Here is a 21,569-nt window from a genome sequence, read left to right as displayed (position 1 = left end):
CCAGCTCTATGACATTGGCACTACTGACAGCCATGTGGTACGGAAGAGAATGAGGGTCAAAGGGCACCCAGAACACCTGGCAAAGGGTGCCAGAGGGCCCCACAGATCTAGGCACCCTCGTTTCACTCTGGGCCTGAGAGAGGAAGCCCAGAGGTTCCTTACGAATGCACAAGCCAAGGCCCAGGAGGTCACAGGAAGTGGTGGCTCTTTCTCAGACCCCTTGGTCCCTCCCCACCCTCGATGTTCTATTTTCCTTTCCCTTGACAGGTTGACTTGCCTATCCCCAGCTGGAACACCAGACTCCAGAGGCCAGGGGCCAGGTGTTGGGCGTCTGTGGGAGGCAGTCACCCTGGGCCCAGCCCAAGGGGTTGGTGCAGCTGTGGGCAGCCCAGGACCAGAGCCAGCAAGGCCGCAGGCATGGGGGCCACGCCTGGCCCCGCTGGGGACACTCTGCTGAGCTGTCCTCACCACATCCTGCTCTCCTGACCCAGTGTCCAGGCGAGGGCCATGTGGGTGTCTGGGCCAGGACTCAGCCGGGTCAGAGCCCAGATGGGGTCATGGCGGAGCCCAGGTTAAGGGCTCAGCAGGGGTCAAGACTCAGGTGGGGGCCGGGCAGTGGTTCACACCTGTAATCCTAACACTGGGAGGCCGAGATGGGTGGATCGTTTGAGCTCAGGAGTTTGAGACCAGCCTGAGCAAGAGACCCTGTCTCTACTAAAAATAGAAAATTAGCTGGACAACTAAAATATATATAGAGAGAGAAAAAAAATAGCCTGGCATGGTGGTGCATGCCTGTAGTCCCAGCTACTCGGGAAGCTGAGGCAGGAGGATGGCTTGAGCCCAGGAGTTTGAGGTTGCTGTGAGCTAGGCTGACGCCACGGCACTCACTCTAGCCTGGGCAACAGAGTGAGACTCTGTCTCAAAAAAAAAAAAAAAATCAGGTGGAATAAGAGTTCAGCCTGAAGTGAGGACACAGCCAGCCAGGTTCAAGACTCAACTTGGGGTGGGGGCTCAGGGTGGGAGTTCTGGCTCTGTCAGGATGGGGGCCTGAACCAGGTCAAGTGCTGAATCGAGACCCATTTCCTTCCCAATTTCTCTGGAAGGAGCATCTTGCCAACCTCTCACCACTCAGGTGTCCAGCTGGGCACGCCTGCCCCCTGGGGTCCCTCACTGACCCCGCCCGGACCTTGGCCCAGTTCTCAGCCCGGCTTCACGGGAAACTGAGGCAGCGCCCAGTCTTCGGACCGGGCGAGCTCTCGGCCTCGTCCCGCTCTGCTTTGCCAGGGAGACCCACGAGGACAACTCGCCCGCCCACTCCTGTCCCCGCGGGGAAGCTGAGTGGGGGACCAGCCGTCAGCAGTCACCTAGCCGAGACCCCGCCCCGCCCGTGGACCCCGCCCCGGGTCCCTCCCCAATTCCCCGCCCGCGGCCCCGCCCCCGCGGGACGTCACAAAAAGGACCCCAAAAGCCTGGCGGCCGGGCCAAGCGGCGCAGCCCAGCCCTGCCCGTCCCCGCGCACGGGCGTCCGGAGCAGTCGGAGCGCGGCGGCGGCGGCAGCTCGGAAGCGCCAGGCGCCCGCGGCCCCTCCCTCCCCGCGCGCGAGCGGGCGGGGCGGCGGCGGCGGCACTTCCCGGCGTGCCCCGCGGGCGGGCGCGCAGGCGCAGTGGGGCCCGGCCGCGGCGCGCAGGCGCAGCGCGGGCGGGGCGCGCGGGCCGGGCCGAGGCAGCGCCGGGCGGCGGCGGCGCCAGAGCGAGTGGAGCGCTCGGGGGCCCCGGGCGGCGGCGGCGGCGGCGGCGTTGAGGAGGAAGGCGGCGGCGGCCCCAGCGGCTCCCCCCCGGCCGGCGCGCGGCCCGGCCCGTCTCGCGAGCTCGCGGCGGCCCCGCGGCCCAGCGCGCCCCCGACCCCGGGCCCCTCCGCCGCCGCCGCCGCCGCCATGGCCAGGCCACTGGTGCCCAGCTCGCAGAAGGCGCTGCTGCTCGAGCTCAAGGGGCTGCAGGAGGAGCCGGTCGAGGGCTTCCGCGTGACCCTGGTGGATGAGGGCGACCTGTACAACTGGGAGGTGGCCATCTTCGGGCCCCCCAACACCTACTACGAGGGCGGCTACTTCAAGGTGAGCCAGGCGGGCCTCGCAGCCTCTGGCGGGCGGCTCAGCTTCCCCTCTGGGTGCGGGGACCCTCCTTCGCTGCTGCAGTCTAGCCCTGGGACTCCCCAAGAACCCCCAGTTCCTCCGGGCACCGAAGGCCTCGCTGTCTCCCGGTTAGTCTGCCGGCCCTGCAGAGGAGCCCCGGGGCCCTGCCGACTTTGACCGGCTGTGGAGCTCTTGCTTACCTCACCCCTGGGAGGGCTGGGACTGCCGCCCTTCCCTCGCCCGGCCATGCGGGAGAGGCAAAGGGAGACCCGGGGCAAACCCCAGCCTTTCAGCTGCTTCCCCGCCCCCTCCCCGGAGGAGACAAAGAGGCCTCCCCAGAACCGGCGAGTTGCTATTGTTGGGGAGCTCAGGGCCGGTGGGGAAGGGAGGGAGGCCAGCCAGGGGTGGCTGGCGCGGCCACTTGCTCGGGTTCCAACAAAGGCCCGGATGAGGCCTTGGCAGCCACGACCTGCTTGGAAAGCGGCCACTCTTGCCGATAGCAGCCGGCCAGGCGCTCCAGTCTCATCCGCAACTTTATGTAACCTGTTCTCCAGGGAAGGGTGAGGGAGGGGCGGTCCCTCCCACTCTGCTCCCTAGAGCCACCCCCCAGGCCCCTGCTAGCGTCCTGGACCCGGACCTGCAAAGTTCGGTCTCCTCTTTCACCCCCGCTGGTCTTTTTCATATTCCACTGAGCAGGTGTCTTTTTGGGACCCAAATCGCGGGTTCTAGGCCCTTTCTTTGCTTTCTGGTGATTTCATTCCCAGCTCCTTGTTTTAGTAGTTGTTGGGAGCAGGGAGACTATTCCCGTCAGGTGTGGAAAGGACTTAGGCCAAAACCAGGGCAGTTTTCTCCATTTCACCATCTGAGCCCAGCCATAGCTGTGGAATCCTCTAAGAGATGCAAGGACTTTCTTGGGGCTAGAGGGACAAGGCAAGGGGTCTCCCTGTGTGTAAGATGGGGAGCCAGCCCCCCGCGCAGGAGTCTGCCAAGGGCCCGGGCACAGCCTGCTTCTGCTTTGGCTGGAAGGCTGGGTGGCAGCAGAAACCACAGACAGGGCAGGCTTCGGGGTGGAGTCAGGGGAGGGGGGTGATGCTGCCTGGACAGATGTCTGTTTGCGCTCTGGGCTAATGTTTGAGCCGAGCCTGCTCAGTGGCTGTGAGGTCAGCAGCCTGGTCTAGGGGGCGATTGCTGGGTTGGTTCTGGGTTACAGCCTGGAGTGGGATGGGACAGTCCGAGCCCCACCATGAGGCCAGGCCTCTAAAGGAGGCTGCTGGTCAGGAAGGAAAGAGCCCAGGTTTCTGGCTCCTGCTCCCCCAACCACTTGCAGGGGATGTGGGCAGAGCTCTCTAGGCTGGCATGAGAGGGGATAATCCTATCTTTCTGGAGGAGAACAGCACGGGTGCCAGACCTCAGCTACATGTGCCGCAGGTTCTGCACTCTCCTCTTAAGGCAGCATGGGACCCAGGGTGGCTCTGCCTAATTCAAGTCGGTTGAGTGGGGAGAAGGGTGTAGAAACACAGGACTGTGAAGTGCCCAGGGCTACTGCTGCTTCCCAGCCACTTCAGGCCTTGCTCTGGCAGCCAGGTCTCCCCAATTCTCCTATGTGAGCCTTGTGAGCCGAGGGGGCAGTGCTGTGTGCTGAAGGGGGTGCCCCAGAGACCCTCTTCACAGCTCGCCTGCTCTGTGCCCTCGGGCAAGGTGCTGTCCTTTGAGCCTCAGCGTGCTCAGCAGTGAAAGGCATCTCTGGGCTGCTTAAAACAAGAGGCTTAGGCTGCGGGGTTGGCAAAAAAAAAAAAAAAAAGAGGCGTACATGGTGGGACTCGGTGCAGCTGAGGCCGTATCTCCCTGCTCTGCTGTAGAGGCCTTGGCTGTTCTCAAAGACCTCTGCTTAGAACCCAGCACTAGGCTCGGGACACTTGTGGGCAGGTGCCTCGAGACCCAAGTCTCAGGCTTGCTCTGTGGTCATGGGCAAGTTACTTGCCTCCCAGGGCCTTAGTGTGTTCACCCTCAAACAGAAGCATTTCCCCAAGTGCCCTCTCTGCCCAGCAGGGGCTTCTCCAAAGCTCGGCCTTTACGGGGCTGCAGCAAAGGCGGCCCCAGCCTCAGCCCCTTGGAACTCAAAGCACTAGCAGGACCTCTGGGCCAAACCCCCAGGGCCTGACACTGGGGCTCACGAGTCTTCCTTGTTTACCTGCTGATAGCCAGGAAGGCAGTGGGCGGGTATCACAACCCAGGCCAGAGGCTGAGCAGCTCTGTAACCTGGGCAAGTGGCTCAGATTGTGGCAGCCCTTGGCCAGGGGAGGTGCTGACATGGAACAGGTCCTGCCATGCTTCTGTGACCTGTCGGTCTGCCTGCCTGACCCCCCAAGACCAGATACCTAAGGGCAGAAAGCCTATGCTGACTCATCTCCTCCCAGGGCCTGGCCCGTGGCAGGTGTTTGAAATGTTTGCTGAGTGAGCACACATCTCTTCTAACCCCCCCCCAACCTGGACGCTGCAGCCCCAGAGGTGGGGCCCCTGCCAGTCCATTCAGCTGACTGCTGGGGCGTGCCTGCCACCTCAGTCCCACTCACCTGGCCTGGACTGCCAGGGGCTCGGAGCTGCTCCGGCTGCAGTGCCCCCTGGCAGCTATGCTGGCCAGCCCCTGGCCACCTGGACTGCTAGGGGCTAGGATCAGCTCCAGTGACTCCAAAAAGGCCTGAGGCAGCCTGTCATGGACCTGACCCCAAAACCGTCCCTGCCTTGGCCAGGATGAGGCATCTCTCTCACCCACATGCCCCAAACACCAGCACTCAGAGTAATTGGCCCAGGTGATCCTGTGAAACGGGGCCCTGGCAGGGGAGGGGTCAGGCTCCAGCTGAGGCCCCCTGCTTTCTGCCCCCCACACACAGGCGCGCCTCAAGTTCCCCATCGACTACCCTTACTCCCCGCCAGCCTTTCGGTTCCTGACCAAGATGTGGCACCCTAACATCTACGAGGTGAGCTGGCCTCCCCCTATGGCCTGGGGTCTTCATCTGCAGACCTGGGCGAGTGGGAGCTGGGTGTGGGGGGAGCTGTCACAGGAGCCTGGAGGCCAGTGCTGACCTGTCCCCTCTCGTACAGACAGGGGACGTGTGTATCTCCATCCTACACCCCCCAGTCGACGACCCCCAGAGTGGGGAACTGCCCTCAGAGCGGTGGAACCCCACCCAGAATGTCAGGTAGGCTGGGATCCCTGCCTCGGGGTGGGGAGGCCTACCCCGCTGTGGTGTTTGCCCAGCAGGGCACCCAGGACCCCTGGGGCCAGCCCCACCACCTCATCCTGGGGTCTCCCTCCCTCCTGGCCCTGTCTCCATGAGTGGGCTCCCTTACACTGCGTGTGCTGCCCACAGCTAGGTCCCTGGGTGCAGGCACCTTGCATTGTTGCCTTTCCGGCCTCAAGTCCCGCCCAGGCAGGACCTGCAGGGGATGAGGGCAGTGCCTGGGTCTGAAGGAAGTGGTCCGGGCTGGCTGCCCCGACTACTCTTGGGACAGGAGTCAAAGGTGGGAGGAGACCGGCACAGGTCTGGCCAGAGCTCAGCCACTCCCTGTTCCAGCTCATATAGTCTTGGGGGCCTGGAACACAAGCAGAGGCTGTGGAAGGCCAGGCAGACGTCATCTGGTGGTGACGGGGGTGGGGGTGCACCTGGCCGTGTCCACAAGTCCATGGTGCCTCTCAGGGCCTGAAAGAAGCTGGAGGCTCGGGTTCCCTGGGCCATGTTTGGCCTCCTGGCTCCTGTTTGTGACGTTGGATGCAGGCTGGGTGGTGTAGCCGAGGCAGAGCCACGTGGGCCTTCCGTGCCTGACTCAGTCTCTCCCCAGGACCATCCTCCTGAGCGTGATCTCCCTCCTGAACGAGCCCAACACCTTCTCGCCAGCCAACGTCGACGCCTCGGTGATGTACAGGAAGTGGAAAGAGAGCAAAGGGAAGGACCGGGAGTACACAGACATCATCCGGTGAGGGCAGGCGGGCTCCCTGTAAACAGACTCCTGCACAGGGCGCAGGCCGGCCACCTGCTCCCTGCCGCCGCTGCGGCACTACAGGCCCAGCTCAGAGGGGCTTCCTGGGTGCTGCTTCTTTATGGGGCCACGTCTGTCCGAGTCAAAGCCAAGCCCCCGGCGGGAAGGGTCCAGCTGGCTTCAAGTCAAGAGCTTCGGGTCTCTTTTCTTCTTTTTTTGGAAATTAGGCGGTTTTTTGTTTTTCTTTTTTGCATCATGAAATTTTCCATTCATACAATCGCATAGTATAAACGTAACCAGGTGTGGGGGGGGCACCCACCTGTAATCCCAGCTGCTGGGGAGACTGAGGTGAGAGGATGCCTTGAGGCCAGAAGTTGGAGGCTGCAGTGAGCTGCGAAAACAGCACTGCGCTCCAGCCTGGCAGAGCAAGGCCCTGTCTCTAAGAGATAAGCAAGTACACGTAACAGGACGTGCACTGCTCAAGTGTAGTGTGTACAATGTCCATGCACCAGCAGTGGTGTAGAATAGGAGCAAGAGCCCACTGCCCGCCAGCTGCCAGCCGGGCTCTACCACTGTGTTTTGCTTCCTCACTAGACGCCAGACACGCCTGGCCCTCCCGGTGTGCTGTGTGCCCCTGGTTGACCCAGCCCAGCTCCTCCCCCTGGTTTATGTTTTGGTCCTTGTGCTGTGGTGGTGCCTGTCCACTGTCAACCAGGAGTCCATGTCCGGCTGCTCAGGGGCCACCTGCTACACGGCTTTGTCGGTCAGCCTCGGTTTGGGGTATCGTTGAGATCGTGCATCACACACTGTCTTGGTAACTTGCCGTGTGAACATAAAGCACGTTTTAATAGTTTGCTGCCTAAATATCTCTTATGTTTGTGATTTTGAAATTTAGAATCATTTTCCAAAGACAGGAAAATACTCTTTTCCGTGTTATAAAAGCAGAGTCTTGTTTATGGATTTCCAGAGTTAGCCCTTCCGCTTTTTTCACTTTGAGTTGTTTCTGGTTTCTCCCAATGTGGGCATCTTTGGAAAGGGGCCTCCTTGGAAACAGGCGGGACTTTGCTCCAGGCCTGGACTGGGGGTGGGTGCGTGCCCTAGCCCCTGGCCCATCCCTGTCCTGTTCTCTCGCACTCTGAGATTCTTTGTCCTTTGTCCATTGTCACTTTCAGCTGGGGCTTACTGACCCATTTTATGACAGACTTAACCCTTTGGTTTTTTTCCCAAATGCTTTTTCAGTTTATCATTTATATTTCAATCAAATAAATAAAGAATTAGGTACACACCTGCCTGGGGGCCTGGCCATTCCATTGCCGAGTGTTTAGCTGAGAGATGGAGGCACGTGTCCACACCTTTTAGGCACAGAAGTGTTCACAACAGCTGTTTTCCAGAAACAGGCAACACCCCGAATACACATCAGCAGGTGAAGGTTGAGCAGACTGTGGTCAGCCCACATGTAGGTATGAGCCACTGATCCACACACCCACGTGGACTGTGCAGCGCTGTGCCGTGTGGACGCCGCCAGGCAGAAGGGAGTGCCAGTGCAGGTCCTGTTAACAGGACATCTGGGGTGCAGGCGGTGCCAGGCAGCAAGGCAGGGGAGTGGTGGTTTGAGAAGAGTGGGACACCCTGTGGCGGCGGGGGCTCCTGCTTGGGGGGGAGCTCTGCGCACCGGGCCTCAAACACAGCGTCCCCAACCTTGGCATCAGGGACCTCTTTCATGGAAGACAGTTTCCCACAGATGGGGGTGGGGAGGTGGTTTGAGGACGATTCAAGTGCGTTCCATTTGTTGTGCACTTTACTTCTATTATTATTGCATTGTCACATGTAATGAAATAGCCAGGCAACTCACCACAACCCAGGATCTACGGCTGCCGCCGATCTGGCAGGAGGCAGAGCTCAGGTGGTGGCGCGAGGGACGCAGAGCTGCTATAAGTACAGACAAAGCTTCTCTTGCTGGCTTGCGTACTGCTCGGCTCCTGTGTGGCCTGGTTCCAAACAGGCCAGGGACAGGGGATTGGGGACCGCAGCGCAAATACACACAAAGCTGCAAGGACAACACTTTGTCAAGAAATTAACGTGTTCATGATAGAAAATTGTCTTAAGGGCCAGGTGCAGTGGATCACTCCTGTGATCCCAGCACTTTGGGAGGCTGAGGCAGGAAGATAGTTTGAGCCCACAAGTTGGAGGCCGCAGTGAGCTGTGATGACGCCGCTGCTCTCCAGCCTGGGTGACGGGGAGACTGTCTCAAAAAAAAAGAAAGAAAATTATTTAAGTGCAAATAGTGGCCGGGTACAGTGGCTCATGCCTGTAATCCTAGTACTCTGGGAGGCAGAGGCGGGCAGATTGCTCAAGGTCAGGAGTTCAAAACCAGCCTGAGCAAGAGCGAGACCCCATCTCTACTATAAAAATAGAAATTAATTGGCCAACTAATGTACATAGAAAAAATTAGCCGGGCATGGTGGCGCATGCCTGTAGTCCCAGCTACTCGGGAGGCTGAGGCAGGAGGATTGCTTGAGCCCAGGAATTTGAGGTTGCTGTGAGCTAGGCTGATGCCAGGGCACTCACTCTAGCCTGGGCAACAAAGCGAGACTCTTGTCTCAAAAAAAAAAAAAAAAGTGCAAATAGAAATGAAAGTTATTTAATCCTAATACCTAGTGGTGGATGTTTTGGTATCACTTTCCAGGCGTTTTTCAGTTTATATGTGTATATATATTTGTCAAAAAGTGGGTGTGTGGCCGGGTATGGTGGCTCACGCCTGTAATCCTGGCACTCTGGGAGCCCGAGGCGGGCAGATTGCTCAAGGTCAGGAGTTTGAAACCAGCCTGAGCAAGAGCAAGACCCCATCTCTACTATAAATAGAAAGAAATTAATTGGCCAACTAATATATATAGAAAAAATTAGCTGGGCATGGTGGCACGTGCCTGTAGTCCCAGCTACTTGGGAGGCTGAGGCAGGAGGATCGCTTGAGCCCAGGAGTTTGAGGTTGCTGTGAGCTAGGCTGATGCCACGGCACTCTAGCTGGGCAACAGAGTGAGACTCTGTCTCAAAAAAAAAAAAAAAGTGGGTGTGTGCCATAAATGCTTCCTCATGCCCGACCTTCTAGTCAGGGGCATTGTGGTGTTTATATTTGGTGAGTCCATCCGTTGAGCAGCCCCTTGCATGGGCAGAGCACCGGCAACACCGGCCGCAGCCACTGGGCTCACTAGGCCCCACGGACTGGGGCCTCCCGTGGTGGCTGCTCCTGCTCTACCTGGGGGCTGCGTGTGTGCCCACCCACACCTTTCCCTGTTATGTGGGCGTCATTTCCCGGAGCCCCACGGCTCGTCATCCTGGACTTTTGTGGTTTTTACATGTGTGCATGAGCCTGTACGTGAATCCCTGCTGGTGCCTGGATCACAGAGACAAAGGCACAGGCTTTGTCTAGGAGGATTGACACCTACAGTTCCTGCTCTTCCTGTTACATAGTATCCCTTGCTGTTTGTTTCAATTTCCCTTTCTCTCAGTGAAATTATGCACGTAGTTTCCTCATTTAGGTCTCCCCTGTCTTTGTTGGTTGTCCTGTGGTATTTTGTATAAGCAGAATTTTAAAAACAGGTTTTAAAATATTGTACACGGTGGCCCATGCCTGTAATCCCAGCGCTCTGGGAGGCCAAAGCAGGAGGATCACTTGAGGTCAGGAGTTCGAGACCAACCTAACCAAGAGCAAGACCCAGTGTCTACTAAAAATAGAAAAATTAGCCAGGTGTGGTAGCTCCTATAGTCCCAGCTATTCGGGAGGCTGACACAGGAGGATCCTTTCAGCCCAGGAGTTGGAGGCTGCAATGTGAGCTATGATGATGCCATGGCATTCCAGCCTCGACAACGGAGCAGGGCCCTGTCTCAAATAAGTAAAAAATGAAATGTTGTTCACATAATCCGTGTGCCTTTCCCCTGCCCAGACCCTGAGGGGGGAACCCATGAGCAGATGGAGTCGCCTCACCAGCTCTGCCAGCGTCCTCTTGTCGTCCTGGGCAGCGTCCCGGTGCCAGGCAGTCGCAGGCAGTGCTGTGCCCACGCCTGCCGACCCCTCACCCTTGCTGAGCAGACGCCCTCACAGGCCGCGTCCCCTCACCCCCAAGGTCCCAGTGCAGAAGTAAAAGCCAGACTGTTTTTTTAAATGATCACAGGTAAGTAATAGTGCTGTTTTTATAGGGTGCCTATGACGTTTTGATACAGGCCTAGGCTGTGTAGCAGGGCAGGGTCATTGGGGCACCCATCACCTCAAGTGTGTGTCGTTTCTGTGTGTGGGCAACATTCCTATTCCTCTCTTAGCTATTTTGAGGTATACCCTGGCTTGTTGACTGCCACTCTGTTGTGCTGTCAAATACCATTCACTGTAACTATAGATTTGCACCCGTTCACCATCCCCACCTTTCCCCCTCCCCACCGCCCTTCCCACCCTCTGGTAACCATCATTCTACTCTGTCTCCATGACATCAGTGGTTTTAATACTTAGCTCCCACATGTGGGTGAGAACATGCGAGATTTGTCTTTCTGTGCCCGGCTAATTTCACTTAGCATCACATTGCAAATGGCAGGGTCTCGTTCTTGTTTATAGCTGTGTGATATTCCATTGTGTATATTGCACATTTTCCTGTCCTCGCCCGTCGGTGGACACGTAGGTAGCTCGACTCCAGTCCTGGCTGTTGTGAACAGGGCTGCAGTGAACTCGGACGCGGTTATCTTCTCGATGCACTGATTTCCTTCCTTTTGGACATATACCCAGCAGTGGCATTGCTGGGTCATATGGTACTTCTATTTTGAGCCAGACTATTTTTATCCCTCAAAACTCCCTGTGGGCCAGCTCACATGTCCCACATGGAAGGCTGGGGTCCTGCTTTCTGCATGGTTTCGAGTCTGTGAGTGCGTGTTCGTTTCTGCCGGGGCCTGGCTGGGTCAGGAGCCCGGTGTTGGTGGGCACTGCGGGCATGATCAGAGGTCGTCCCGGCTGGGGGCGGACATCTGGCAAGCCCAGAGGAACCGGCTCCTGTGTGCGTGTGCTTGGTGTGGATGCCCCAGAGGCTGGAGGCAGCCTCTCTCGTGGGCAGCCCCACTTGGTTCCTAACAAGAAGCTGCCGGGCTGGGGTTGGTGTCCGTCTGTCCGTCCCCACCCTAGGGCCTTGCAGTGCAGGCGAGTGGCTGTGCACACCCGAGGGCCACACCTCCTGGCCAGGTCGGGGCCCTGAGCCCCATCCCTGAGGCTGTGGCCTCGTTCTCGTTCTGTCAGGCCGGTGCATTGCACACAGCTGGTGGCAGCGATTCGGCCTGGCGTGCACGTGTCCCTGGTGTGCACAGCCTGGCAGCCTCACCCTGCTGTGCTGGCATCAGGGTGTTGGTGACGCATCCTGGAGGTGGAGTTGGGGACAGGCCCTCTTTAGGGCCTTCAGGGCATGGTGCCCTCTGGACGCTTGTGCTGACTTGGCCTCCCTTCCTACCAGAGGCACTGACGGCCCAGCTTGATCTTAAAATCCTAATGAGCGTTCGGCGGCTTCCCGCCTTGCCCTTGGCCTTCTCTGCCCTCGCAGGCCCTGAGCTGCCTTCCCTGCTCCTGTGGGCGGGGTGGGGCGGGTGTGGCTCGGTCTCCCCCCACAGCCCCACATCTCCGTGTCCCCGCCTGCCACGTCCTCCCGGGTCCCCACCGTGGCAGGGAGTTACCCTGCTCTGTAAAGAGGGCCCGGCGCGTCAGGAAGGAGCGCACTCCAGGCAGGCCGGGCTGGGTGTGAGTGGAGCCCTCACTTGCCCTGTCCCCCCAGGAAGCAGGTCCTGGGGACCAAGGTGGACGCGGAGCGTGACGGTGTGAAGGTGCCCACCACGCTGGCCGAGTACTGCGTGAAGACCAAGGCGCCCGCGCCCGACGAGGGCTCAGACCTCTTCTACGACGACTACTATGAGGACGGCGACGGGGAGGAGGCGGACAGCTGCTTCGGGGACGACGAGGACGACTCTGGCAATGAGGGGTCCTGACAGCGCGCACCCCGCCGCAATAAACGTACAGAGTTTTACCTCACTGGGACTGGACCGAATGGGCTTCTTAGGTGGCAGACTCTACCTCACGGGAGGTGTTGTGTTGGTTCCCACCCCTCTGGTTGTTTCAGTTTAGGTCTTTTTTCCTTCCCTGTATTTGTTCTGGGTTTTCCTCCGCTTCAGAGAAGAGGGGCCGCCCGCTGCCCACCTTGCTCGGGGACCCTGGGCCGGCTGTGGCCGCCGTCTCCCCTCGGGAGGGCAGCGTGGCCCTGACTGCTGCTTGGACGCCCTGACTTCAGGGACTGGCCACAGCCCAGAGGAGCCACGTGGAGCCACAGATGGGAACGTGTGGGCGCCAGCTCCCGCCGCCACTGGGGGCCGGGCAGCTCCGTGGCCTGGAGCCAGAGACTTGGTGTGTTTCCCAGCTCACGAGTGGACGGAATAGCTGTGGCCGCCTCTTCTCTCTGCTTTGGTTTGTTTGAAATCTAAATAAAACTACTTTATGAGAAGACAGAGAACCTCTCCTTGGGAGGGAGAGGCAGCCAGGAGGTCCACCTGTGACCAAGCGCTGCTGACGCCCAGCCTTGGGGCAGGGTCGCCAGTGCGTTCCAAGAAGGAGCCACATCTTCAGATCTGCGAGGTCTGAGCAGGAGGCGGCTGGTTTGTTGCGTGTGTTGAATGAACTGCAGCCGTGGACTGGTTCTGGTGGCCCGAGGTCCGCGGGGCAGAAATGACCCCCGGCCTCGGCTGCATGCCCATCCAGGCTGGGTTCACCGTAGCCCTGGGTACACACGGCCTGTGGCCTTGTTTTGTGCAACTGGAAAGTCCAGGAATGACTGGACTTCTGATCCTGGTGCCATCAGAACCAGGTTCCCCCAGGATCTGGCTCTCCTGCCTCCGGGCATCCAAGGCACTCCACACGTGTCAGCCTGGAGGCCTCCAGTTGCCCACGGGTCATCGTGCGCCAGGGCCTGGCCATCACTGCAGCCACAAGACCTTGGGCTGCGTTTGGGTGGAGGTGGGGGTGGGGTGGGGTCCAGACGTGAGTGCCCGGGTGGGGCAGGCAGTGCCAAGAGAGCCGCGTGCCCTCCTCCCAGGTCCTGCTGCACCGGAGCACCAGGAAAAGCCTTGCTGGCTTTTCCTACACGCGGAGGGCCCTGGCCCGGCCAGTCTCGCCTGTATGGCCACGTGCCCTCCGCCGCCTCTCTGTCACTCTAAGGCGCTTGACACCGTCCCAGCCCTCGGCATCTGGGGGCCTCTCCAAGTGCTCAGCAGGTGCCAGCTCCCTTGGTCGCCACAGCAGCGACCCAGCAGACAGCGAGATGCAGGGTGCCCGTGTCGTATGTGAAGTTTGTCGGCACAGCTACACCATTGCTTCACATGCTGTCCCAAGGGCAAAACCGAGCCACTGCGACAGTGTCTGGCCTTTTGCACAAGTTTCCCCGCCCACTCTCCCGGGGCCTCTCCCTGTTCCCACACCTGCCTAGTGGCTCCTGCAGGTTGGGAGCTAGTCAGCTGCTTGGGGCTTGTCTCCTCCGCTGGGGTGACCCAGACCCTGGGATGCTAAAGTCACAGGAGGTGCTGGGCTCCTGGGCTGGGTTCCGCATGGCTGCTGGTCAGGCTCCAAGCCGAGGGGCCAGGAGCTGGGCCCTTTCTGACCAGCCTCAGGCCACATGGTTTCTACCCAGATTTGAGGGGAGGGGATGCAGGCCCCACTTCTCAAGTGGCGCCCTGGTGGCCAGCATGTAAAAACCTCCACTCTGGCCTCCTCTTCCCCTCAGACTATGCCCCACATGACTCCCAAAGGACCTTTGGGACACAGCTGACTCCCCAATCCGGAGCTAGGCGGGACCCCTGTGACTTGCTAGCCATGGGCAAGTGGCCTCGACTCCGAATGTCACTGTCTCAAGCTGCAAAGGGCAGGTCATGACTACAGTTGGCCACTAAGTTGAATTTCAGATGGACAACAAATGACTTTTACTCTGCGTGTATCCTGTGCCATATTTGGGACCCATAGTAAACAAACCTGTCCATCTGAAATTCAGATCTAACTGGGCACCCTTTTTTCAGTTGCTAAATGTGGCCGCCCCGATACTGATGGAACTGCCTGCTGGGGTGGTTAGGATTGAAGGAGATAGATCACAAACACACGCTGTAGAATTCGTGTCGCTTAAGCTCAGCCCTGGCCTCACCCTCTGGATAAACTTCATGTGTGACTGCAGGACAGGAGCTGTCCCGTGAACGGGTGGGGCTTTCTCCAGAGCCCCCAGCACGCAGTGGGTGAGTTCAGCGCCTTTTGTGATCAGTTTCTCCAACATTCTGTAATGTATGCAATCTACGTTGGACTCTCCCCACTGCAAGCGACAGGGCCCACTGCAAACCAACACGAGCAAATTGGAATTTTACTGGCTTCCGTGACTGGCAAGGCCAGGGAGGGGTTTCAGGCATAGCTGGATCCAAGCACTGGCTCTGCCCAGACTCTATCTCCCCACACCTGTGGTCAACAAGATTACAGCTCCCTCAGAGATGCAGAGCCTACTCTCGGGAATGTGTGAACAGGTTACCTTATTGGCAGAAGGGGTTGAGTTGAGGACCTACGAGATGAGAGGACCCTGGATGACCTGGGGGCCCAGTGTCAGCACAGGGTCCCTCCGTGGGGAGGCAGGAGGGTTGGAGACAGAGAGACTGGAAGATGCTGCGCTGCTGGCTCTGAAAGGGGACACGGGTGGCCACTAGATGCTGGGAAAGGCGGGAGACAGTTCTCCCATGGAGCCCCAGGAGGGACCAGGCCTGCCACACCTTGGTTTTAGCCCAGTGAGGCCGGCCCCCAACCTCCGACCTCCAGGACTATGATAGAGTAAGGTTAGGTCACCATGTATGTGATACTTTGCTATAGCACCCAGAGGAAGCTAATATACCCGCCAACTCCACTTTCTGTGCGGGCCTCATTCTCAGGCGGGCTTCTCTCTCCCTGGGAGCGCCCCCAGACCGACCTCCTGGCTCCAAGTCCAGTGGACCGTGAGGCTTCTTTAGAAAAGTTTGGGAAATCTGAGCCCTGGTTTTCACGGAGCCAGCTCAAGTCAAGTCCTCTTCCACCCCAACCCTGAGCTGGGGGGTGGGGCACTCTCATTGGCTGGTCTAGGTCATGTGGCATGCGGAGGGGGTGGGGCCCAGGGAGGGCACCCCAGAGCTTGTGGACACCTGCCCAGGGCAGACATCACCAGCCGATCACACTCCTTGCACGGAGCCTGCTGAGACCGCCAAGTGCCCATGGCATCTTCACTCACGATAACCAAACGCTGGAAACAGCCGATCACCCATCCGCTGGAGAATGGACAAACGTGGTCCATCCCTGGATTATCACTCAGCCATGAAAAGGGACGAGGCTCTGACACAGGCCTCAGCGTGGATGGACCTTGAGGACATCGTGCTCACTGAGAGACGCCAGACACAGAAGGGCACGTCATGTGTGACACCACTCACAGGTCCCTGGAGTCGTCAGATCCACAGAGACAGGAAGTAGGATCGTGGGTGCCAGGGGCTGGGGAGTGAGTGTTTTATGGGGACAGAGTGATAGTTTAGAAAGATGAGAAAGTTCCAGAGACGGAGGGTGGTGATGGTTTCACAACCACGTGCATGTACTCAGTGCGGCTGAGCTGTGCACTTAAAAATGTTTAAGACAGTGACTTTTATCTGTATTTTGTCACAATAAGAAAAAGAGGCCAAAAACAATTACATTGAAACCACACAAAACATATATGATACGAGGATTTGAACGCTGTATATTAGGTGATAATTTTGTTACATTTTCAGGTGTGATCATGGTAATGTGGTTTTATCTTTCAGAACCACTTTTGAAAATGTGTGTGGGTGAGAAAGCCGTGGGCGGAGCCTCAAGCTGCCTCCCCCACAGGAAGCACCGGTGGGGTCGGCCTCGGTGGCCACCCTGCGCCTTGCGCCCGAGGCAAGATGGCGGCCCGCCAGTGCACGCTGCTAGCGCTGGCCCTCGGGACCCTGTGCGCAGGTGAGTGGGAGCAGGGGCATGGGGGAAACTGAGGCCGAGAGCCCTGGGGGGGTTCACAGATGCCAGCATCCTGGGTGTGAAAATAGAAGACGGGGAAATAGGTGAGTTTTCCTTTTGTCATTGTCATGAGCGGCAACCCTGAGACCAGGGGGCGTCCTGAGCTCCCCGGACATCCCAGGATGTGGGGAAGACGCAAGCTGCTCACCTGGGCTGTCCGCCTGCTTGCTCGTCTGTCCTCCCAGCAGGATGGGCTGGGAGTGGCAGCGCTGGGATGGGGACGTCCGGGATTCTGGGTGCGCCGGGTGAGAGTGGCTCCCGAGGATCGGGGACCTGAGAAGATGGGCACATGTAGGGGCCCAGCCATGGCCCTCATCCTCCCGCCCACCGCCCGAGTTTGCTGAGCCCACGGTGCTCTAGGCCCTTTCTGAACGCGACAGGCCTGGGCCGGCTCTGGTGCTGCGGGCGGACTGTGTGGAGAGCCAGCAGGGCAAACTGTGTGATGCCGCCTGGGAGGACAGGGTGGGGGCAGTGCTGGGGAGAAAACGGAGCAGAGGAGAAGCAGAGGCTGCCAGAGGTGGCTGAGCAGATTCTAACTAGGAAGTCAGGCCCAGGAATGTGTGGTGGAAGGGCGCTGTAGCAGCCCATAGCACATGCGAAGGCCCTGCGGCGGAGTGAGGAGAGGGAAGGAGGCCACCAGGCCATGTGCATCTTGAAGGTTGTAAGGAGTCTGGATTTTTTTTTTTCTTGAGACAGTCTCACTCTGTTGCCCTGAGTGCCAGGTGTCAGCCTAGCTCACAGCAACCTCAAACTCCTGGGCTCAAGCGATCCTCCTGCCTCAGCCCCCACCCACCCACCCCACCCTTGTAGCTGGGACTACGGGCACCACCACACCCGGCTAATTCTTTTCTATCTTTAGTAGAGACAAGGTCTTGCTCTTGGTCAGGCTGGTCTCAAACTCCTGACCTCAAGTGATCTTCCCACCTCGGCCTCCCAGAGTGCTGGGATTACAGGCATGAGCCATCTCGCCTGGCCCGTGTTCCAGAACATTCTCACCACCCAAAAGGAAGCCTCATCCCCATCAGCAATCACTCCCCATCCCCTCCCCCAGCCCCTGACACCCACAAATCCACATTACATCTCTGTGGATCTACGTGTTCTGGACATTTCATATAAACGGAGTCTCACACTGTGTGTCCTTCTGTGTCTGGCGTCTCTCACTGAGCACGACGTCCTCAAGGTCCCTCCACGCTGTGGCCTGTGTCAGAGCCTCGTCCCTTTTCATGGCTGAATGATGTTCCATCGTGTGGGTGGACCACACTTTGTTTATCCACTCGTGTGGATGGACGTTGGGTTTTTTACACCCTTTGCCCATTATCATGAGTGATGCCGCTGGACGTTGGTATGTGAGCTTCCGTGTGGAGATATGTTTTCATTACTCTTGGGTGTGTACCAGAGTGGAATTCCTGCATCATACGGTGACTGTGGACTACGTTTAAAATTTGAGGACCCCCAGCAGTGGCTGTGCCCCTTGTACCCGCACCCGCAGAGTGTGAGGCATCCATTTCTTTTTTTTTTTTTTTTTGAGACGGAGTCTCACTTTATTGCCCAGGTTAGAGTGAGTGCCGTGGAGTCAGCCAAGCTCACAGCAACCTCAATCTCCGGGGCTCAGCGATCCTACTGCCTCAGCCTCCCGAGTAGCTGGGACTACAGGCATGCACCACCATGCCTGGCTAATTTTTTGTATATATATATTTTAGTTGGTCAATTAATTTATTTCTATTTTTGGTAGAGATGGGGTCTTGCTCAGGCTGGTTTCGAACTCCTGACTTTGAGCAATCCGCCCGCCTCAGCCTCCCAAAGTGCTAGGATTACAGGCGTGAGCCACCATGCCCGGCTTCTTTTTATATATATATATATTTTTTAGTTGACCAATTAATTTCTTTCTTTCTTTTTTCTTTTTTTTTTTTTGAGACAGAGTCTCACTCTCAACTCCCCTGGCTGCTGAGTAGAGTCTGGGCTGTGGTGCCCGGTGGGGCCTAAGGTGGGAGTGGGGGAGACAGGAGGGAGGGTCATTTGCTGGGACCCCGAGGGATCCAGGGAGACCCCCACATGCCAACCTTAAAGTTTCAAGGAACACTGGAGACTTCCTTAGGATGGCAAGCGGGGGTCCAGGGCCTCTGAGCTGCGGAAGGAAGACTATGGTGGGGGTGGGGGACACCCAGCCCTAACCGGCCTCTCTGTCCCCCTCCCCAGTAGGCAGCACATTTGGGGCCCAGATCATCGGGGGTAAGGAGGCCGCCCCCCACTCCCGCCCATACATGGCCTCACTGCAGGAAAACGGCTCCCACAAGTGCGGGGGGGTCCTCGTGCACCCACAGTGGGTGTTGACAGCTGCCCACTGCCTGAACAGGAGGTGAGTCACCCTGCCCTCCGTCACCCCAGGAGTCCCGAGAACCCATAACGTGGTTCTCACTCTCACCAGGGGGTGGGTTCTGCAGGATTTGCACCAGCCATGGGGGCCCTTTGCCCCTCACCAATAACCGCGGGGATCCCTGGGGAAGGTTTACCTTCTGCAAGAGGCGCAGGAAGGGCTGGCTCCTTCTAAGGGGACCAAGTGGGTCCACTGTGACATTTAGGGATGCGTTTGCCACCTGTGGCTATGAGGAGACAGCTGGCCTCCCCGGGTAGCAGCCAACCCGAACCTGGCCCCTTCGAGAAGCCACTGATAAGGTCATCCTGGAGCTGCCCTACCTCTGGACTGGCAGCAGTGGAGACCCCAGAGCAGACTGGTTGAAGTAACTGAGGGCACCTCTTGGCTCATGTAACTGAAGGCACCTGGCTTCAGGTGCGGCTCCATCCAGGTGCCCACGTGACGCACCCAGGAGCCCTCCTGTCTCCCGGCTGTGCCACCTTCCTGTTGGCCCCATTCTTCCATCATCAGGAGGGCTCCCGCGTGGTGGCAAGGGTGGTCCCCTCAGGCCTGCGTGAAAGGGCTTGGTTCTCTGTCGTGTGGGCAAAGTTAGGAAGGCTGGCGCGTTCCGACCTCTGCACAGGTGGTTGAGGGAATCGCTGGTCCCGGCCTGGGGGTTGGCGTGTGCAGACACAGGCCTGGGGCGGGAGCCTGGGGTGGGGGCATGAGAGCAGGGAGGGCTGGGGGTGGGGAGACACAGGGAAGGACAGACCGTGCCTGACGCCCCGCTGCCCGCAGTGCGGAGCTGCTGAGGCTGCGGCTGGTGCTGGGGCTGCACACGCTGGGCCACCCCCGCCTCGCCTTCCACGTCCTGATGGCCGTGCAGCACCCCGACTACAGGCCTGCGCCAGCCCTGGAGAACGACCTCGCGCTGCTTCAGGTGCTGGGGGGACGGATGAGGGGACCAAGAGCCCCGCTCCCTACTGCCCCTCCCCGTCCCTCGTCGCCCCTCCCAGCCCCCCTTCACCGGCCCCTCCCGGCCCTCCCTGTGCCCTGTAGCTGGACGGGAAGGTGAAGCCCAGCAAGACCATCCAGCCCCTGCGCTTGCCCAGAAGTCGCCAGGTGGTGGCAGCAGGAGCTCGGTGCAGCGTGGCCGGCTGGGGGGTGACCCACCAGGGTGGGCAGCTGGCCCGGGCACTGCAGGAGCTGGACGTCCGAGTTCTAGACTCCCAGATGTGCAACAGCAGTCACTTCTGGCATGGCGGCCTCCCCCGCTACGTGGTCTGCCTGGCTGCAGACAGGAACCAAGCCCCCTGCAAGGTGAAGGGGCAAGGGGGACAGGGAGGGACAAGGCCTGGCGGGAGGGCCCGGCTGTCCACCTGCAACAGCCCACAGCCAGGGAGGGGAGTCCCGGAGGGTGGTACTATAGCATTAGCCCCATTTCTCAGGAAAAGCAACTGAGGTACAAAGAGGTTAAGCACCTTGCCTGAGGCCACACAGGAAGTGGCAGCGCTGTGGTTCAAACTCTAGCAAAGATGACGTGGCATAGAGTAGGGCCTGTGCAAAGGCCCTGGGGTGGTGAGGAGGAGCAGAGAGTGTTAGAAGAGCAGGAAGGAAGGGGGGGGGATGGGGGCGTGGCAGGGAGGGGCCCTGAGCCTCAGGGGCGACAGGCTGGGCTGGGGGCTGCCCCTCCCGTGGGCACAGAGGCTGACCTGCAGGTTGCCCTGCAGGGGGACTCCGGCGGGCCCCTCGTGTGCAGCAAAGGCTGGGTGGCTGGAATCCTGTCCTTCAGCTCTAAGGTCTGCACTAATGTCTTCAAGCCCACCGTGGCCACCACTGTGGCGCCCTACGTGTCCTGGATCAAGAAGGTCATCCGCCACTGACAGTCTCCCCCTCCAGCCTGATGCGCCCCTGGGTGCCTGCGACCTGCCCCACACACAGCTGGGCAGGACCTACCCTCAGGGTTCCAGGGAGGGTCAGGGGAGGGAGCAGGAGGGGACTGGGCATGTCTTGAAGGACCAATAAATCCTGATGGAGAAACCCTCTGAGCTGGTGGATTCTGACCCTGTCTCTGCCCATGCTGGCCTCAGTTTCCCCCCTTATAAAATAGAGGTTGCACCTCCCAATACTTCTCCCAGCAGGGGCCCCAGGGCCAGGGGAGCCAGGTGTCAGCGGGGGTGACATTGGCGGCCGCCAGGGGGCGTGCGGGGCATCTCCCCACTGAGCGAGCACCAGTGTGTTCCACCGCACACCGGCCAGGGGGAGACACTGAACATGCGTCCCAGAATCTTCTTTTTCAGTAACACCTTTACTGAGATATGACTCACACTCCGTGCAATTCACCCGTTTAATGTGTGCAGTTCAGACTTGGGAGGCTGAGGCAGGAAGATCCTTGATGCCAGGAGTTGGAGTCTGCAGTGAGCTGTGATGGCGCCACTGCACTCCAGCTTGGGTGACAGAGTGAAACCCTGTCTCAAAAGTAAATAAATCGGGGGGGGGGGCATGGGCAGTATACGTAACCTTAATATTTGTACCCCCATAATATGCTGAAATAAAATAAGTGAATAAATAGGTCAGGTGCAGTGGCTCACACCTGTAATCCCAGCACTTTGGGAGGCCGAGGCGGGAGGATCACTTGAGGCCAGGAGTTGGAGACCAGCTTAAGCAATTTAGGGAGACCCCATCTCTATAAAAAATAGAAAAATCAGCCAGGTGTGGTGGTGGCACATGCCTGTAATCCCAGCTCACTCCCAAGTAGTTCTGGAAGAAAAATTGGCCGGTGTGGTGGCTCACACCTGTGATCCTAGCATTCTGGGAGTCCAAGGAGGATCACTTGAGGCCAGGAGTTCAAGACCAGCCTGAGCACGAGCGAGACCCATCTCTACTAAAAATAGAAAAATTAGCCAGGCGAAGTGGCGCATGCCTGTAGTCCCAGCTACTCAGGAAGCTGAGGCAGGAGGATTGCTTGAGCCCAGGAGTTGGAGGTTGCAGTGAGCTGTGATGATCCCACTGCACTCCAGCCT

General features: G+C 58.8%; 2 protein-coding genes across 6 annotated transcripts; both read left to right on the top strand.

The window, feature by feature from the left end:
- Positions 1-1,730: 1,730 nt before the first annotated feature.
- Positions 1,731-12,621, top strand: CDC34 (cell division cycle 34, ubiquitin conjugating enzyme). Of its 3 annotated transcripts, none has more exons than XM_012745890.3 (5): positions 1,731-2,110; positions 5,020-5,106; positions 5,231-5,328; positions 5,969-6,103; positions 11,902-12,621. In XM_012745890.3, exons 1-5 carry the CDS (start codon positions 1,934-1,936, stop codon positions 12,110-12,112), a joined length of 708 nt encoding a protein of 235 aa, XP_012601344.1. In that variant the 5' UTR covers positions 1,731-1,933; the 3' UTR covers positions 12,113-12,621. The 3 variants fall into 3 exon arrangements, with proteins under 3 accessions (XP_012601344.1, XP_075854455.1, XP_075854454.1); XM_075998340.1 differs by lacking the exon at positions 5,231-5,328 and adding an exon at positions 10,048-10,275 and having other exon boundaries at positions 1,836-2,110; positions 11,902-12,016; XM_075998339.1 differs by lacking the exon at positions 5,231-5,328 and having other exon boundaries at positions 1,856-2,110; positions 11,906-12,621.
- Positions 12,622-15,918: 3,297 nt separating this feature from the next.
- Positions 15,919-20,594, top strand: GZMM (granzyme M). Of its 3 annotated transcripts, none has more exons than XM_012745906.2 (5): positions 16,017-16,136; positions 18,393-18,549; positions 19,345-19,486; positions 19,606-19,866; positions 20,277-20,594. In XM_012745906.2, the coding sequence occupies exons 1-5, from the start codon at positions 16,082-16,084 to the stop codon at positions 20,427-20,429; spliced, it is 768 nt and encodes a 255-aa protein (XP_012601360.2). In that variant the 5' UTR covers positions 16,017-16,081; the 3' UTR covers positions 20,430-20,594. The 3 variants fall into 3 exon arrangements, with proteins under 3 accessions (XP_012601358.2, XP_012601360.2, XP_012601359.2); XM_012745905.2 differs by having other exon boundaries at positions 18,390-18,549; XM_012745904.2 differs by lacking the exon at positions 18,393-18,549 and having other exon boundaries at positions 15,919-16,136.
- The last annotated feature ends 975 nt before the right edge of the window (positions 20,595-21,569 follow it).

Source organism: Microcebus murinus, chromosome 27, assembly GCF_040939455.1.
Source record: "Microcebus murinus isolate Inina chromosome 27, M.murinus_Inina_mat1.0, whole genome shotgun sequence".
Classification (NCBI taxonomy): domain Eukaryota; kingdom Metazoa; phylum Chordata; class Mammalia; order Primates; family Cheirogaleidae; genus Microcebus; species Microcebus murinus.
This window is presented reverse-complemented; position numbering and strand designations above follow the sequence as displayed.

What these genes read in the sequence shown, in the direction of transcription:
- CDC34 (XM_012745890.3), top strand. Translation starts at nt 1,934, where the DNA reads ATGGCCAGGCCACTGGTGCCCAGCTCGCAGAAGGCGCTGCTGCTCGAG. An exon ending in GGCACCCTAACATCTACGAG is followed by an intron (nt 5,107 to 5,230) that starts GTGAGCTGGCCT and finishes CCTCTCGTACAG; the next exon opens with ACAGGGGACGTGTGTATCTC. An exon ending in GAGTACACAGACATCATCCG is followed by an intron (nt 6,104 to 11,901) that starts GTGAGGGCAGGC and finishes CTGTCCCCCCAG; the next exon opens with GAAGCAGGTCCTGGGGACCA.
- GZMM (XM_012745905.2), top strand. Translation starts at nt 16,082, where the DNA reads ATGGCGGCCCGCCAGTGCACGCTGCTAGCGCTGGCCCTCGGGACCCTG. An exon ending in CCTCGGGACCCTGTGCGCAG is followed by an intron (nt 16,137 to 18,389) that starts GTGAGTGGGAGC and finishes CCCCCTCCCCAG; the next exon opens with TAGGCAGCACATTTGGGGCC. An exon ending in GCCCACTGCCTGAACAGGAG is followed by an intron (nt 18,550 to 19,344) that starts GTGAGTCACCCT and finishes CGCTGCCCGCAG; the next exon opens with TGCGGAGCTGCTGAGGCTGC.